Below are 18255 nucleotides of genomic sequence, written 5' to 3'. Positions count from 1 at the left end.
CGTGTCCTCGATCGTCTTAACGATCGATTTTGGCTGGGAGGGGGAGGGAATCGTATTGTTGCCGTTTGGGGGGGTAAAATATCGTGAAAAATCGTGAAAAATCGAAAAAACGTAAAATCGCAAAACCGGCACATTAAAACCCCCTAAAACCCACCCCCGACCCTTTAAATTAAATCCCCCACCCTCCCGAACCCCCCCCCCAAATTACTTAAATAACCTGCGGGTCCAGCGGCGGTCCGGAACGGGCTCTTGCTACTGAATCTTGTTGTCTTCAGCCGGCGCCATTTTCCAAAATGGCGCCGAAAAATGGCGGCGGCCATAGACGAACACGATTGGACGGCAGGAGGTCCTTCCGGACCCCCGCTGGACTTTTGGCAAGTCTTGTGGGGGTCAGGAGGCCCCCCCCAAGCTGGCCAAAAGTTCCTGGAGGTCCAGTGGGGGTCAGGGAGCGATTTCCCGCCGCGAATCGTTTTCGTACGGAAAATGGCGCCGGCAGGAGATCGACTGCAGGAGGTCGTTCAGCGAGGCGCCGGAACCCTCGCTGAACGACCTCCTGCAGTCGATCTCCTGCCGGCGCCATTTTCCGTACGAAAACGATTCGCGGCGGGAAATCGCTCCCTGACCCCCGCTGGACCTCCAGGAACTTTTGGCCAGCTTGGGGGGGGCCTCCTGACTCCCACAAGACTTGCCAAAAGTCCAGCGGGGGTCCGGAAGGACCTCCTGCCGTCCAATCGTGTTCATCTATGGCCGCCGCCATTTTTCGGTGCCATTTTGGAAAATGGCGCCGGCTGAAGACAACAAGATTCAGTAGCAGGAGCCCGTTCCGGACCGCTGCCGTTCCGGACCGCCGCTGGACCCGCAGGTTATTTAAGTCATTTGGGGTGGGGGATTTAATTTAAAGGGTCGGGGGTGGGTTTTAGGGGGTTTTAGTGTGCCGGCTCACGATTCTAACGATTTATAACGATAAATCGTTAGAATCTCTATTGTATTGTGTTCCATAACGGTTTAAGACGATATTAAAATTATCGGACGATAATTTTAATCGTCCTAAAACGATTCACATCCCTAATATTCAGCTCTTTTTTCCCACATGGTATGACTGGAACTCAACCTTAAAATTCATCACTCTCTGTCTAACGTTGATAAAGTCTTGATTGTTTCACCATAGGCTAAGCTTGAATCACTTAAAAACTGAAATCATATTCCTAGGTAATCCTTCCTTCTTCAACATTCCAAATCACATCTCGATCGATAGCACAAAAAAGCTCGTAACCTTGGAGTTTACTTTGATCCCAAACTCAATATGCAGTCCCATATTCAACTCGTAGCAGCATCCTCATTCTATAAAATCTGTCTACTGAAACACATCAAACCCTTCCTAGAACATAATGCATTCCGCACATTTCATTTTCATTTCATGTATTAAAATTTATCAATTGCCTGTCACAAAATAGGTCTAGGCGATTTACAATAAAACATACATAAAATAATCTGAAAACATAAAGTACAACAAACAGTCATACCATTAACAACAAAAATAAATAACAAGCACAAGACAGAGTACAGTTCTCCAATCCCTCGTATTAACTGGGTTAGACTACTGTAACGCTCTCTATGCTGGTTTACCACTTTCCACCCTTTGACCACTTCAACTTTCCCAAAACATAGCTGCCCATCTGCTTTCAGAACTAAAGCCTTTGATCATGTCACTCCAATACTACAGAGTGTACACTGGCTACTAGGGGTGTGCATTCGGATTGACCGCATTTGTAAAACGCAACTCATATTTTTTTTTTACTTAAAAAATTGATTCGACATAAACGATCGGATTTCCCACATATCGAACATAGATATGTTCGATATGTGGGAAATCGCGATTGTTGAGCCAAAATAAAAATATAAACCCCCTCACCCTCCTTAATCCCCCCCCCCCCCCCGACTTACCACAACTCCCTGGTGATCGAGCGAGGAGTGAGGACGTCATTTCTGCAATCCTTGGCGAGAAGCATGTGACGTCGGCGGCACGTCGAGTGACGCCGGCGTCACGTGATTCCCGGCTCGTTCGCGCCGGACGGCTCGTTCGGCCCAAAAAGAACTTTTGGCCAGCTTGGGGGGGCCTCCTGACCCCCCCAAGCTGGCCAAAAGTTCTTTTTGGGCCGAACGAGCCGTCCGGCGTGAACGAGCCGGGAATCACGTGACGCCGCGCCACTCGACGTGCCACCGACGTCACATGCTTCTCGCCAAGGATTGCAGAAATGACGTCCTCACTCCTCGCTCGATCACCAGGGAGTTGTGGTAAGTCTGGGGGGGGGATTAAGGAGGGTGAGGGGGTTTAAATTTTTTTTTTGCACATATGTACATATACCCAACTCATTGGATTTTTTTTATGTCCATATTGGCCGCAAGTGGGACCCCCTTTCGGACATAAAAAATATGAACATAAAATTTTGCTCTGCACATCCCTACTGGCTACCCATTAAATGGTGCATTCAATATAAATTGTCATTGTGCACAACCTCATTCATAATAAAAATTGTTGGCTCTCTTCTACATTACATCTCTATACACCATCCTGCAATCTTTAAACACAGAATCAACTCTTGCTTTCAGATACCATCTCCTAGAACAACCAGACTGTCTATTACTCGTGAACGCACTTTTTCCATTACAGACCCCATTACTTGGAATTACCTTCCATTTCATAGCAGACTCATTTCAGAACCCAAAGATTTAAAAAAAAGCATTAAAATGTCATCTTTTTAAGCTATCTTTTAAAGACATTAGTGAAACTTAATTTATATCACTTATTTTTATTTTCTGTCTTTGTATGTTTATATTATAGTTTTTTACTTGTCTGTTTTATGTTTGATTATTTATGAATGTGCATTGTGAACCACCTCAAACTTTGGAGGGCATGACATATAAGAAACATTAAATAAATACATAAATAAACAAACAAATAAATAAATAAATACAACTTTCCTGATAGTTTTTCCACAATATCACTTATTTATTTATTTATTTATTTATTTATTTATTTATTTATTTCAGATTTTTATATACCGGCATTCGAGACAGCAGTCACATCATGCTGGTTCACATAAAACAGGGGTGCATAGTAAACATAACTATAACAATGGTGCTGAAAAGGCAGTTACATATAACAGGGTGATAAGAACTTGGCTGAGAAGGAAGAGAAAGGACAGGTTATTAATTCACACAAGTAAACGATAGAAGATATGGTTAACCATGGTGTAGTTGGAGATTAGTTAACCATGTTGGAGATTAGTTAACCATGGTGTAGTTGGAGATTAGGGGTGGCTTGGAGGTGTTAGATCAATTGGCGTCCGGGAAAGCTTGTATGAATATCCAGGTCTTTAGTCTTTTTTTGAAGGTTGAGATGCATGGTTCTGTTCTGAGATTTGAGGGGATGGAGTTCCATAACGGTGGAATGGCTGTAGAGAAAGCCCGGTCTCTTAGTGTGCAGTGTCTGGTAGATTTGGACGGTGGTACCTGTAGCGATCCCTTGTATGCATCTCTTGTCGGTCTTGACGAATTGTGTAGTCGGAGAGGGATCTGTAGGTCAATGGGAGCCAGTTGGTGGATGTTTTTGTATGTGGTAAGAATGGCCTTGTATATTATTCTAAAGTGTATAGGTAGCCAATGGAGGCTCTTTAGAATGGGGGTTATGTGGTCCCTTCTCCTGGTATTTGTCAGAATTTGTGCAGCTGCATTTTGCACCATTTGAAGCGGTTTGGTGTATGAAGCGGGAAGGCCAAGTAGGATGGTGTTACAATAGTCTAATTTTGAAAAAATGATTGCTTGTAAAATGAACATTTTGAAAAGGACTGGTCAAAGGACTGATCCCTGCAGCACACCACTAATAACACCCCCTTCCTCAGAAAGAACTCCATATACTATTAAACTTTGACATCTGCAACTCAACCAGTTTTTAACCCAGTCAGTCAGTTTAGGGCCCATACCAAGGGTACTCATTTTATTCATAAGTCGTATTTATAGAACCATGTCAAAGAAGAGCTAACGGAAATCCAAGTTCACTGCATCTAATGCTCTCTCTCCCTTGATCCAACTCTCTGGTCACTCAGTCAATAAAATTGATCAGATTTATCTGACAAGACCTACCTCTGGTTAAAAAAAAAAACATTCTGCCTTGAATCCATTGAATTCCAGTAACTGCACTAGCTTCTGTTTTAGCAGTGATTCCATTAATTTGCTCAACACAGAGATCAGAATAACTTGCTGTTTCCCAAGCTTTTAAAGGCCAAGGCACACCTACATTAAGAAAAATGTTGTGTGGCACACCAGCCTCCATGGTGCAGGCATTGCTGACATGGAAAAGACTCACATGGACAAAAAGAAGAGCTATGGAAGCATTAAAAGTCCAAATTTTAAAACAAAGGGAGAGAGGGCAGAAATATACATGAACTCATCACCAGTGCAGCAAAAGAGAAGTTGGTGTGAAGTAGGTAGCCAGTTCAGTTCATGACCTTTGTTGCTGCATGTGCTGACAGAGCTCTTTGAGTTCTTATGTTGGCACCAGTAACACTCAGTGAGCCACATCCACTGCTCGGCGCATGCACTTTCACTGTTTGCTCAGCCTGGGATTACGACAGAGGCTGGAATGACTCAAATGAGAAGGCGCAGGAAGAGGAGGATCACACATATTCTCAAAAAGGGGAGTGCCTGTGTGTTTAAGAGCCACTGCTGCTCTTTTTGCTGTGAGATGCTAAGAGCAGCACCCAAGTGCTGGTTTGAATCTGAGCATCAGGCAGTGGTAAGTTTTCCATGGCACATCTGATCAAGTCTGAAGGCACACTGGTTGGGAAACACTGGAGTAACTGGTCTGCAGTTCCATGCCTTCTCCTTACCTCCACTTTTGTGAAGAGGAACCACATCTGCCTGTCTCCAGTCTTGTGGAACTACTCCTAACACTAAAGAAGCATTGAAAATATCAGCCTGTTTTGCTGCCAGAATTTCTCTAAGGTTTAGCTAGCTCCTCTGAACACACTTTTCTGAAGATTGCTTAACTCACTTGTTACTTACAATCTTATTTGTGTCCATTTTTTGTGGTCCTAATACTGGTGCTTCCTCAGTAAACACCAAATAGGAAAATGTGTTAAGCAATTCCACTTTTTCCTCATAAGCCTCTACATATTCTTTCCCCTTGTCCTATGAGTCTCACAATGTCACTTTTGCACTTCTTCTATCACCAACGTATCTTAAAAAAAAAAGTCTTGTTCCCCCTACCGTATTTGATATTTTTCTTCCATTTGCAACTTTTCTCTCCAGATTATTTTCCCAGTTTCTGTTAGCTTTTCCAGATAATGTCACTTCTATTTTCAAACGGCCCGGCGACACGCATAAAGCCCCGGGACGCGGGTGCCGGGGATCGCGTGCTGGCAGTCGGCCAGCGCATGCAACTTACTTCAGCCCCAGAGCTGGAGTAAGTTTTGAAATAGAAGCAAAAACAAGAAAAAGGTAGGAGGGGAAGGGCGGGGGAGGTAGGGGAAGGGAAGGTGGAGTGGGGGGGTAGGGAATGGGGTAAGGCAGCGCGGCTCGGCGAGCACAAGGTACACAATTGTGCACCCCCTTGCGCGCGCCGACCCCGATTTTATAACTTGGGCGTACATGTGTACGCTCCGGGTAGCGCGCACACATGTACGCCCGCACATACCTCTTAAAATATACCCCTAAATAAATATATTTTTTAATTCCAATAATTAATTTATGATTTATATGCTTAGCTGTGATTGTGGGTTTAAATACATTAGTTCAATTAATAAAATAAAACCTCTAAATTTATTAAGGAATAGCTTAGTAGTAGAGATTTCAAATATCCCATAGTAAACCATAGGGAAGATAATTTTATAGCTCTGCATGGTGGATTAAAGTCTGTGTGCACCATTTATGTGCAAACTTTACCCCAAATTTTCAAAGCAAATGTACACACATAAGTGCATTCTTTTTAAAATCAAGAAGTTTGTGCATAAATCTGAACACCCCTCCAACTATCTCAGGAGCACCTCTTGACAGTTCGTGTTAAGTACATGCAAAACTAGGTACACACATGCTTTTATGTATACTGAGTCCCACGCTATTTTAGTGCAGAGATTTGAGTGCATAATACCAGATTTTATGTGTAAATGGATTTGAAAATTCAGCCTTTTATTGAAAAACAAGGCACTGTATTCTGAACCTTAATCAGTTTTTTCTTTAGAAACTTAAATGAGGAGGAAGATTTCAGTCTTTATTCCATAATTTATTAATTTGTTTTATATCTGAATAATTGTATGTGTGTTAGATGTGAAATAATATTTAAGCAATAATTATATGCTTTTTTATTTACTTTTAAAAATATTAATAATTGATTTATTGATCTAATTTTGAGAAATTTATATTCTTTCATTTAAGTGTGGCAGACTCTTTGGTTAGCCACTAGACGGTTCTAGGTCCCTTCCCATCAGGACTATTAAAAGCAGAGGGATTTTCCATTCACTTTCAGTCTCTCCACTGAGCTGACTGTGATTGGCTATCCCAGGGGCATAAAGTGGTGCTAAAGTTAGAGAAAGTGTGGTCATTTTGAGTTGGTTCTTGAAGAGTAAGGAGCTGATTTTTGTTTCTCCCTGCTGAGTTGGACCCACTAACCCAACTTGGTATTTTTCTTGCATTCAGAGGAGATTTCTTATCGGTACACACCCTGTCTGATAGGGTCTGTCTCATTGTTGGACAGAGAGAGGCTTTTCTAGATTTTGGCCAGCTTATGGATGTTTTTTCTTGTTCTGGGAAACACCCTGTACCCTTTTTAAAGGGGAAATTCCCCCCAGTCTGGAGAGCAGAGGCTGGAGACCTGTGAGCGACCCCTCTACTCCCAGGAGAAAACAAGAACAGTGAAAGCACTACCCAGTGTAAGATATTTTGGACTTAGAGACATTTGGGGTTTTCCTCTTTTTATTAGTATGGAAGTTTTTCCCACCCCTCTTCACAAATTGAAGGAAATAGAGAGCTTTTGTCAAGACTGGAACATCAGGCTTCTCTTCCAGAGAAGTCACACAGAGAGGAAGGAGAGAATAGGATTGTAACATCAAAACCTGGAGATTCACAACCGGATCTCCACCACAAAGGGATCAGGACACAGGCTGTGGTCATCACACTGAACTTTGGACTCAGGATCATTTTGTGGCAAGGAGCTCCCCTCTAGGATTCTCCAATTTACTGGGCTGCTTGCTCTGATGAGGAGACAGTGGCAAACTTCCTTCCAGGAGCTAGAGAGAAGGACACAAATACCCCATCAGAGAGACAATGTACCGTAAATAGTTCATATGTACCGTTTCATTTGTAGAATGTTTTTGGGACAGTGATTGACATTTTGGAAATAATCAGTAAACTTTATTTGAACACCCAGTTTGATTTCAGCCTGTCTGTCCCTGATCTGAATACATCACCAGAGAAATACACACACAGCAGGAAAAATGCTCCATCACCTGGGTCACAAAGGATTTCCTTTCCCCCTACAGAAAGAGTTCACTCCCTGGGAGGTGCAGAAAGAAGGGGAAGGATGGCAAGAGCAGCCCCGAGTAACAAATACTTTTGTGGCTCTAGGGGAAACAGCAAAATCCTGACAAAGGGTTACATAAGTGATTTGCTCCTCCTGGTTATGCTAAAGATTGTACTAAGAAATTCATTATTTTCTCAAGGAAGGGTATTTACGACTGGTGCTCATTATTACCAAGATGAGGCACAGGGGCGCAAAATGCACTAGAGCAGGGCTTCCCAAACCTGTGCTGGGGACCCCACAGCCGGTCGAGTTTTCAGGATATCCACCATGAATATGCATGAGATAAATTTGCATATTGGTGTCTCCACAGCATGCACATGTATCTCATGCATATCACATGTATCTCATGGATATCCTGAAAACCCAACTGGCTGTGGAGTCCCTAGGACAGGTTTGAGAAGCCCTGCACTAGAGAATGGTTTATATATTTCCATAGTTATAACTCATTTTAAAATATTTTTAAGCAACTGCTTGCTTTCCGTTTTGCCAGGCTTTTCTCTATGAATATTTTGAATCAGGTTAACCCTTTCAATACCACTGTTTAGGCACTGAATGCCTCTCTTTTGAATGTGAACTCTGGGTGGCTCTAGTGTTCCTCTTTAGATGCCAGTGAGGTATGATGGCAGCTTGTTTGTCCTTGCAGTGAATCCTAGCTGGGTTTTATATTTCCTCAGCAGCTGTCTTCCTTGACTGCATGTTGGAAACTGTTTCAGCCAGCTAAGAAAAGTAAACTGTATTTACTCTACAGTTGCAGCAGGTTGTTAGTGGTGGAACCTTTACCTTCTATGCTTTTATTAGGGATGTGCAGGGAAAAACATGTTCTTTCAGGGTGGGGATTCCATTTTTTGTTATTTCTTTTTTTCCCTATCAGATATCTTTTCATGAAATTTTTTTTCATTTCTGTAGTTTATAGAAATGAAATTAGCTTAACACCCCACCCCACCCCATAAACAATACCAAAAAAAACATTAAATGGGGCCTCCACAGGCCCCCCTGTGCCCCATCTCTCCAACCTCCCATAAATTGTTGGGGCCAAGAGTCTCCCCAGCACCTACATACCCTATCCAAAGGGCGTCATGTCAAGGTAGGCCAGTTCGAGGCCTAGGCTGAACACTGAGTCTGGAGGCAGGATCCCGATGCCAAGGCCTTGGCATCATAACCACCTTCTAGGCTGGACATTAGTGTCATGCCCGAACCTGGGTCAAGGCCAAGGCATCAGCATCACAACTGGCCTGGGTTGAGGCCTCGGTGATGGGACTCAACCTCTAGGCTGGGCCTGGTGTTGGGCCTAGGCCTAGGCCTCAGGCTGGGCCCTTGCACTGATCCTAGGTCTAGACAATGGGATCAGTCCTTGGGCCGGTCTTGTCATCAGAACTCCTTCACTCAGAGAAGGATTCCTGGCTCTAGCAATTTTTGGTGGGTGGCCTGAGGGATTTTTCCCTTTTTTTCCCAAAATGAAACAAAAAAAAACCCCAAGATCTTGTTGGTTTTTCTAATGTTTCATTTTCTAAAGGTTTATAAAACAAAATAAGAAAAGTTTCATTTTCTCTTTCATTTCAAATATATGAACATCCCTAGCTTTTAGCTTCCTTTGCTGTGCATTTTTGTCAGAAGTCTTTCATTCACTACTACAGTTTAGAGGGGCTCCTGGCCTGTCATGGGAATTGCTGCTTTTTTATGTCTAGTGGTTCGTTGAATGCACCTCTCTTTTTTATCCAAGTGATTCGTCAAAAAAATAAAAAAATAAACAAACCAGAACAGAAATATCAAAACTAAGTGCACATTAAGAAATACAAACAGGGTGCTACAATGTTTATGTAATTTGCACTCCATCTATCTCCACAGAGTTTGCAGTCTGAGGATGGACTGCAGGTGTTCTCCTCCCTGTTTTCAGTGATGCATTTTTCATGCATGTGTATTTCAGTAAACCCTTGGGACATTTCAGTTGAGTCCAGCTATCTTATTTATTTTCCAGAGCACAAACACGATATCATACTACTTTGCCAGTAAGGGGAAAGATGTTATTTATATACATGCACTACAGAGACCTGGATCCACTAGGACTTCATGGTCTTAGCAGACTTGAGGCAGTATATCCCCTCCTTTCACTCCAACTGGAGAATTATTTAGAGAGAGAGTTCTTCTACTGGAACATGCTTCGTTCCATATAAACTGAACCATTATTAATCTCAGTATGGGAGTGCTGGAATTACCATTGCATTAAGTATTTATTTATTTGATTTATATTCCGCTTTTTCAGCCACTTCAAAGCGGATTACCTTCAGGTACTGTAAGTATTTCCCTATCCCCAGAGGACTTACAATCTAAGGGTTGTATTTATTAGGACTTTTCTCCCATTCTCTGTCTATGGGAAAAATGCTTAGTAAATGAAGCCCTATGTTTGTACCTAAGGCAATGGAGGGTGAATTGACTTGCCCATGGTCACAAAGAATAGAGATGTGCTTTGTTTTTATCTGCCGGGTCAGGCTTCCGATCGGGTGACCTATGGAAAATTATGTTTTCCAACGGGTTGGGGTTTGGTTTTTTTTGGCAATTTTTGTCAAAACCTCCCCACCCCAACCCTTCAAATTTACTTAAATACACCCCCCCCCCCCCCACCATCCCGATCCCCCCCAAGACTTACTAAAAGCCCTGGTGGTCCAGTGGGGTCCCGGGAATGATCTCTCCCTCTTGGACCATCGGCTGCCAGTAAACAAAATGGCACCGGTGGCCCTTTGCCCTTACTATGTGACAGGGGCTACCAGTGCCATTGGTCAGCCCCTGTCACATGGAAGGAGCAATGGATGGCCTGCGCCATTTTCTAAGATGGCGCTGGCCATCCATTGCTCCTACCATGTGACAGAGGCCAACCAATGGCACCGTTAGCCCCTGTCACAAAGTAAGGGCAAAGGGCCACTGGTGCCATTTTGTTTACTGGCAGCTGATGGCCCGAGAGTGGGAGATCACTCCCAGGACCCCCGCTGGACCACCAGGGACTTTAGGCAAGTTTGGGGGGGTCTGGAGGGTAGGGGGTTGTAATTAAGTAAATTTGAAGGGTTGGGTTGGGTTTGGATTTTTTTTAAAATAAATGTGCCCCTCCCCCCACCCCCACGCTAACCCGAAAAATGAATTTTCCCTGATCTTCGGGGAAAATCCGTTTTGGGATTTGGGCCCTCCGAACAAGGTTCGAATTAGTCATTTTCATTGAAATTGCCTAATTCGTGATAAACAAATGCACATCCTTACCAAAGAGCAGCAGCAGGATTTGAACCCTGGTTTGCAGACCATAGTTCTAATCACTAGGCTACTCCTCCACCTCCATGGGTTATACATAATGGCCCAAATTTTCATTATGTTGGTTTTTCTTGTTCTTTTTAGGATTAATTTGGATTAATCAGCTAACAGCAGGGGAAAGGAGGGACCAACTATATAAAATCAGGCATGAAACTGGTACAGTTTAGATAATTGATCACCAACCACTGTAACTCCTTATTCCACAGCATCTCAAAGCATAGTCTAAATTTTTGCAGAGCATGGTAGCTAGACTCTTGGTAGGAGCCAAATCCACTGCCCATCTGATGCCAGTTTTGCAGGAGTAACTCTGGCTCTTGGTTGAGAGCAGGGTTAAATTGAAACCTCTGCTTGGTCTTCAAATGCTTACATCAATGGCCCCTGAATGTATATCCAAACTGCTGTTCATCTAAATTCTGATGGGGGAGCTTCAATCCTCTTCTGTTCTTCCCCTCCACTAGCTTCAGCTTGACCAACATGCACAAAGCTCTGCCTATTCAGCTGCTTTTCCCCCACAAAATATGGAACAAACCACCTCTAATACTATACCTGGAAATCATGTTACTTACATTATCCAAAAAAAAATCTAAACTTGCCTATTTAGCCAGACCTTCCCCTAGGTTTCACAGCTGAGACTCTATCCTCTACCACCTGCCTATCCAAACTTCTTGTGACCATGAGCTCCCAAAGGTCGGGCTGTTTCTACCCAATTGGTTCTTAATATAATTTTGTACCTTCTGTTGCTCAACATACTTCCTACATTTACAAATGCATTATTTTTACCCAGTGCTCTCGGGCTCCTGCAGTTCTGTGACTGTGAAACTGCATAATTAGCATGTTGGCATATAATTTACAATCTGCCACACAACATTCTGAAACTTGTCCACTCCTTAATTCAATCATTTGAAGAAAGCTGCAGGATGCCTGGCTCAGTCTCAGCTATCTCTGTGCTCCTGCTTCAGCCCCTCCCCTCCCCTGCAGGAAACAGGCAGGGAGGGGTGAAGTTGGATTGGACAGAGAAAGCAGTCAGAATGTTTGATTCTCAGATGTTTCTTAAATCAAACCAAAGATGATTTTATTTTTCTAGATATTTATATCCTACTCAATCCACAGTTCTAGGCAGATAACAAATGAGCATTCATAAAAACAATCATAAAATACATTCATACATAAAGCATGACAAACAAGTAATATCTACTAGTCCAAAAAATAAAATGATATAGCCAAACCATTATATCAAATAAAACTTGCTTAACTGAACATCATAAGCTGTCCTGTATTAGGGATTTATCCTAACCTAAGTTCACTTTGAAAATTTGTGAACCTTGTACAAGAGCTGATATACAACATGAAATTACCCCGCTCCTGAGTAGGTGTAAATTTGTGCATAGAGATTTATATAAATACATTTGAAAATCAAATGTATGTATGCAAATTCTTTTTCTGCCCCAACTCCATCCCCTGGAATGCCCCTTCCTACTGTAGATAAAAGTATGTGTGAAAGCAGGTTTCAAGCATACTTTTATCTGCAGAAATGGCAAATTAAATTTCAAAGGGCAATTTAAGTGCATATAACATGGTTTTATGTGCATAAAGAACTTTGAAAATCATGCCCAAAATACAAGTGGGTACAATTGGTGGGCAGTGTTCACACTAACCTGTGTGCGGGGCCTCTAACCTCAGTCTGGTACTGCTCCAGCTGTCCCATGGTTTGAATCACACAGGGCTGGCAGATCACGTGAAACTACAGGGCCACATACAGTTCAAACTGTGAGATGACAGGTGTAGCACCAGGCATAAGCACCAGCTTTGAGGATGCTTGAGCATTCCCAATATTGCCTCCTGTACTCCTATGAATTGAGAGCTGAGATCTCTATGCAGCAGGGCCACAGGAGAGGGCAGGAAAGGATTGATTCTGTCTCCCTGCTACTGCTCCCACCTCCCCTGCAGCCTATTGGCTGGCTTTGGAATGTCTGACTAATCAGCTGCAGGGGGTGGGGGGCAGGCAGGAAGTGCTTATGTCTCTTCTGCAACTACTCCTACCTGCCCCTGTAGTCTATTCTCAGGCTGTGGAATGTCTGACCAATGGGCTGCAGGCGGCCCAGTCAACAGCAACAATGTAGGGCAGACTGGCTGAGGTCCAGTGGCAATGGGGAAGACTGCTGATAGAGGACTTAGGAAAGGTAAAGTAGGTCACAGGAGATTTGATGGAGGTGAGAGACGGGCTGACAAACTGTCAGGAGATGGGGAGAGAGGAGAGGAAAATGCTGGGTAGAAGAGGAATTGTGAGGGGAAGCGGAGATAATTGGCTGTGAGAGAGAAAAAAAGAGTAGACAGGCTGTGAAGATGAGAGGCTGGAAGAGGGCACTTGGGCTGTGAGAATATCATAATGCCTCTGCATCGCTCCATGGTGAGATTGCACCTTCAGTATTGTATGCAGTTCTGGTCACTGCATCTCAATAAAGATATAGTAGATTAGAAAGGTACAGAGAAAGGTGACCAAAATGATAAAGGGTATTAAAGATTTCCGACTATGGGGAAAGGCTAAAGAGGTTATCGGCTGGATTTTTAATGACCCATGCGTGTAAAACAAAGGGGTTAGGCGTGCGGCTGGGCCTTGTGTGCGCTGCTCACATTTTAAAAGGGTCTTGGCTGCGTGCGTAACCGCTGTTACGCGCACAAGAGCCAAGCCTCGGTAGAGGGGTGGTCTGGGGGGCGGTCTGGGGGGTGGGGCGGGGCTAGAGACACCCAGTACAGCGGCCATTTGCCACTGTGCCAGGGGATCGCGCACAGGCATGGTGCCGGCGCATGCAACTTGCTCCAGCTCCTTTGAGGAGCAAAAAGTAAGTTACAATAATGGGGGGGGGGGGGGGGGGGGGGGGTTAGTAGGGGCGGATTCCAGGTAAAGATCAGCCCAGGGATTTTCCGCCCAGGCTAGCCCAGGAGATACCCCGTGGTCTGCCAAGCACGGCTCTGTCACGGCCGTGCTTGGCAGACCACGTGACCAGAGGGACTGGCCCACCGGGGGATGCCCGATCCCCCAATAGGCCAATCCACCCCTGGGTCCTAGGATAGGGATAAGGGGGTGTGTAGGATAGGGGAAGAGGAAGGGAGGTTAGGGTAGGGGGTAGGGGACTGGGGAAGCCTGATGATACGTCGCCATGCGAATTTGTAAAATTCTGCCTCCCTTTGCACACACCGACAGGAATTTTATAACATGCGCATGCCGTGCGTTCTTTTTTAAAATCTACCCCTAAGGTCTTCTCCAAAGATGGCTGAGGGGAGATATGATAGAGGTCTATATAATGAGTGATGTGGAATGGGTAAACGCGAATTGGTGTTTACTCTTTCAAAAAGTTGAAAGACTAGGAGACATTCAATGAAGTTATTAGGTGATACATTTAAGACAAATAAGATAAATGTTTTTTTTACCGAATACATAATTAAACTCTGAAATTTATTATCAGAGGATGTGGAGAAAGCTGTTAGTGTAGCTGGGTTTAAAAATGGTTTAGACAAATTCTTTGAAGAAAAGTCCATTATTAAGGTAGGCTTGGGGAAATCCACTGCTTACCTCTGGGATAAGCAGCATGGAATCTATCAACCTTTTTGGGATCCTGGAAGGTACTTGTGACTTGAATTGGCCACTGTTGGAAACAGGATACTGGGCTTGATGGACCTTTGATCTGAACCAGTATGGCAATTTTTAAGTTACTGAGAGAAGGGAGAGGGATGCAAGTTGGGAGAGAAGACATGGTTGTGATAAGAGGTTAGAGGAAGGAAAATTAAGAAGATGAGAGGATGAAAAGGACTGGGAAAGGAGCTGTGTGGGACAGAGGGGGAGAGCTGATGGGAAGGTATGAAAAGGCAAGGAGAGGGACGGAAATGACAAGAGGGGGTGAGAATAGGAAGAGTTGAGAGAAGATAATGAGTTATGGAAAGACAACTAGCAGATAGAAAGAGGTTTACACATGAACACATAACAGAAATGATAAAGAAATGAGAGGAAGAACAAAAAAAAATGAGGAGACAGAGAGGAAACTAAGATTAAGTCAAGAGTAAGCAGTGACAGAGGATTGATTCAAGCTACAAACTCAAAGGAAAATTATTTTACGTTTGGTGGGATGGATCCAGCATGGGGGACAGACTGTATCTGCCCATTTCTTCCAGCTCTGCAGACACTAGGAAAATAACATATTTTATTGGAAGGATAAGGAAGGGAGTGGAGGTTGAGGTGGCACCTATCTGATAGCTTGCATTTCTAGCATTGCTCAAATAGCAATACTAGAAGCACTTGGCATAGGTTGTGGTAACAGTATACTGCGATCCAGGCTGAAGAATTACATTTTAAAGGTACTGAGAGGATGGGAGAGTTAGGGTGGTGGGAGAGGGAGAGGATGGGGGTGGTCTTCCTTGGAAAGGATTCTTAACTGGGGGGAGGTGGAGAGGTGGGAGGATGGCACTAAATCCCTCAACTTACTTTTAATTCATACTTGGAGGAGTTTGATGGGGGCATGGTTTGGCAGATCAATTTTTCTCCAACTTCAGTGGAGGGGACAAATATTCGGGTAGCTAGGCCCAAAGACCATTATTTTTTTTGTACAGATCATTGCTATTTCACTAGATATATTCTTTTGAATTTGGCTGCCCAGTAGTGGCCAGTCAAAGTTCTGGAAACTTTGACAGACGTTTTCCGTGATTGGGCTCCATCCTGTGATGTCGCCCATATGTGAGGACTAACATCCTGTTACAGGTAAGCAACATTTGCTTTGCGTTAAATAATAGTAATTTTGAAAAACTCAATAATTTAATTGTTGATGTGGTGCTCTACTATTCTTAGTAATTTTATCATCAACTTTGAAAAATGAGTCTTCACAGTATACTGTTATTTCCATGTCATTTTCAAATGATGGCACATTCCTAAGAAACGGTCCCGGCAACACTGTTTTCATCCACACTTGTTCAGCTTGGCATTTGCCCACAAACAGAGGAGTATTAACAGCTGACTCATTCTTATTTAGCTCTCAAGTGACTGGAATTCAGGAAACGGTACAATGCATTGAGAAAAGAGCGGATCAACTAACCCGTATATGCCTTCCTGCCAAAGAATACGACGCAATGAAACAGGAACAAATTATTTCCCTGGAAAACCATCTTAAAAAGGTACATGCACAGCACATCTGCCCTTTATTACTTCACATAGGCACATGCACTATGGTATATAAAGGATCATTTTCAAAAGGACTTACGTAGGTAAAGCAATGTTTTGTACTCAGAAATGGCCTTTTACAAACATGGCCGCCCAATATGCGGGTAGACTTACTTGCAGTTGTCATGTTTGCATGCAAGTTAATCCAAACTGAGTAGAGGAGTCCCTGGGGATGAAGCTATGGAGAGATTTGGACCTATGCACATAATTTTGGATTTTAAAAAAGCAAGTGCATAAATTTCCCTTGAAAAATTTATGTAGACTATGTAGCAGATGTAATATGATGACTTGCTGGCATAATTTTCAAAGCAGAATTATGTGCGTTATAAGTCCGTTTTGAAAATCGGTGTAACATATGTGCCTATTTGCCATCTTTTATATGTGCAGTGTTAGAAAATTACGTCCTTGCAGGTGAATTTTCAAAGGAATTAAACATATAAATGTAACATACCATCATAGCAATTTTCAAAATCCATTTACCCACATTAAATGCACTTACACAGATAAAACCTATGGACAATTCAACGGCATACACTGTAGCAATTTTCAAAAGCATACTTACATAGATAAAGTACATTTACACATGTAAAAACTACTTTTAAGCATGTAAATGCTTTTGAAAATCAGGCCCTTGCTTAAATTCTGGCTACCTGTGCTGGTCTGATGTCCCAGTGGCAGCTTTCTCTGCGGGAGAGGCCTAGATTTGATTCCTGCTCCTGGTTTCCAGGTGCTGAGGATTCTGCAAAGGCAGCAATCTCAGCTTCTAGGAGGGAGCTCAAGCTATTGTACAACAGTGACCGCTATAGGCCATGCTCAGGTTGTACACATGCAGGGTTCCAAATGGGGGGAGCCCTGAGCAAAGGGCTGAAGCTGCAGTGACCGGGTTATAGAAGAAATGGAAGGCAGAAAATGGTCAGGGTAAAAAAAATAGAAATGAGTCATTTGATAAAAAGAATAATAAAATAAATACATAAAGATATGGCATTGACAATGACAGCCAGCTGTAGCTTTAGTACATTTTCATACTGCTATCTTGATCCTTGTAACGAGGTTTGGATTATGCATTCTCAGCTATCTTTCCAACCTCTGTTTTTCTAACCTTGGAAAAGAACTTTAAGCATTGTAACTGATCAATATTTTTAGAAGAAGACAATATTTTTTTATTTAGTGCACTTCTATTCCACAATTCTAAAATATTCACTGCGGATTGAATATCAGCATCAAATACTATTTATTTATTTCAAATTATTTATATTCTGCTCTCCTAGGATCAATAGTTCAAAGCAGATTACACTAAAAACATAAAACAATAATTTTCTAACACACTTCACAAACATAACATAAAATCCTGAAAATTCTCCAAGCTCCCAACAGCACCAATCATTATCCTCCAAATGCCAGGGCGTAAAATAAAAAGCATTAAACTTCTACCTAAATGCCCTATAATCTGGACTCTCCCAAATTTTTGATGGCACTGCATTCCATGAGCTTGGCCCAACCACTGAAAATGCCCGTTGTTGACTGGATTCCAAACGTACTTCCTTAAAAGATGGCACAGGTAACAATTTCCTATGCCCTGAACGGAAGGCATGGGGTGGCTGATAGTGGCTCCAAGAGCTCTTTCAAATACTGTGGGCCCTCCCCATTCAGTACTTTATAAACAAGAGTTTATTATTGCAACACTGCTATTTATATTTGGGTATAATGGGACAGCTCAAATTCTAATCATAAAAAAATTATGCATTAAGACAGTAACTTTTAAACTGTTATGCGCGCACATGTGAGTGCGTTTGTCAGCTTGCATCCAGAGAGACATCATTTTATAACATATACGCATATATGCTTGCATGTTATAAAATAGCCTGGACGCAAGTACATTTGCATGCAATTTTAAATGGCCATGCGCATTTGCATGGAAATGATGCATCTACTGCATAAGTGGGTGAATTTTATAAGGGAGATGTGCCAACACCATAGCTAGTTTCCCCAGTTTACACAGTTTAGGGATAGGACTTCCAAAGCCCCCTAATTTAATAGCCTCCCTTCCCCCCTGTTAGTCTCGACCCTTAAAACCCCACCCACTAGCCCAGGGGTCAGGAACCCATGGCTCGCGAGCCAGATATGGCTCTTTTGAGGGCTGCATCTGGCTCGCAGACAAGTGTCCCCACACTTTCCCGCT

The 18255-nt window shown here is 43.0% G+C and overlaps 1 protein-coding gene across 3 annotated transcripts in view; it reads left to right on the top strand.

The window, feature by feature from the left end:
- Positions 1-18255, top strand: part of CCDC141 (coiled-coil domain containing 141) — a 324021-nt gene that overhangs the window by 219455 nt on the left and 86311 nt on the right. For all 3 annotated transcript variants that reach the window (XM_029605900.1, XM_029605899.1, XM_029605902.1), the window contains exon 9: positions 15889-16030. In XM_029605900.1, the coding sequence (XP_029461760.1) occupies positions 15889-16030 (142 nt within the window). The remainder of the gene's footprint in view (positions 1-15888; positions 16031-18255) is intronic.

This window comes from Rhinatrema bivittatum, chromosome 6, assembly GCF_901001135.1.
Source record: "Rhinatrema bivittatum chromosome 6, aRhiBiv1.1, whole genome shotgun sequence".
NCBI classification, from domain to species: domain Eukaryota; kingdom Metazoa; phylum Chordata; class Amphibia; order Gymnophiona; family Rhinatrematidae; genus Rhinatrema; species Rhinatrema bivittatum.
The sequence above is the reverse complement of the archived record's forward strand: the minus strand, read 5'-3'. Positions and strand labels throughout refer to the sequence as shown.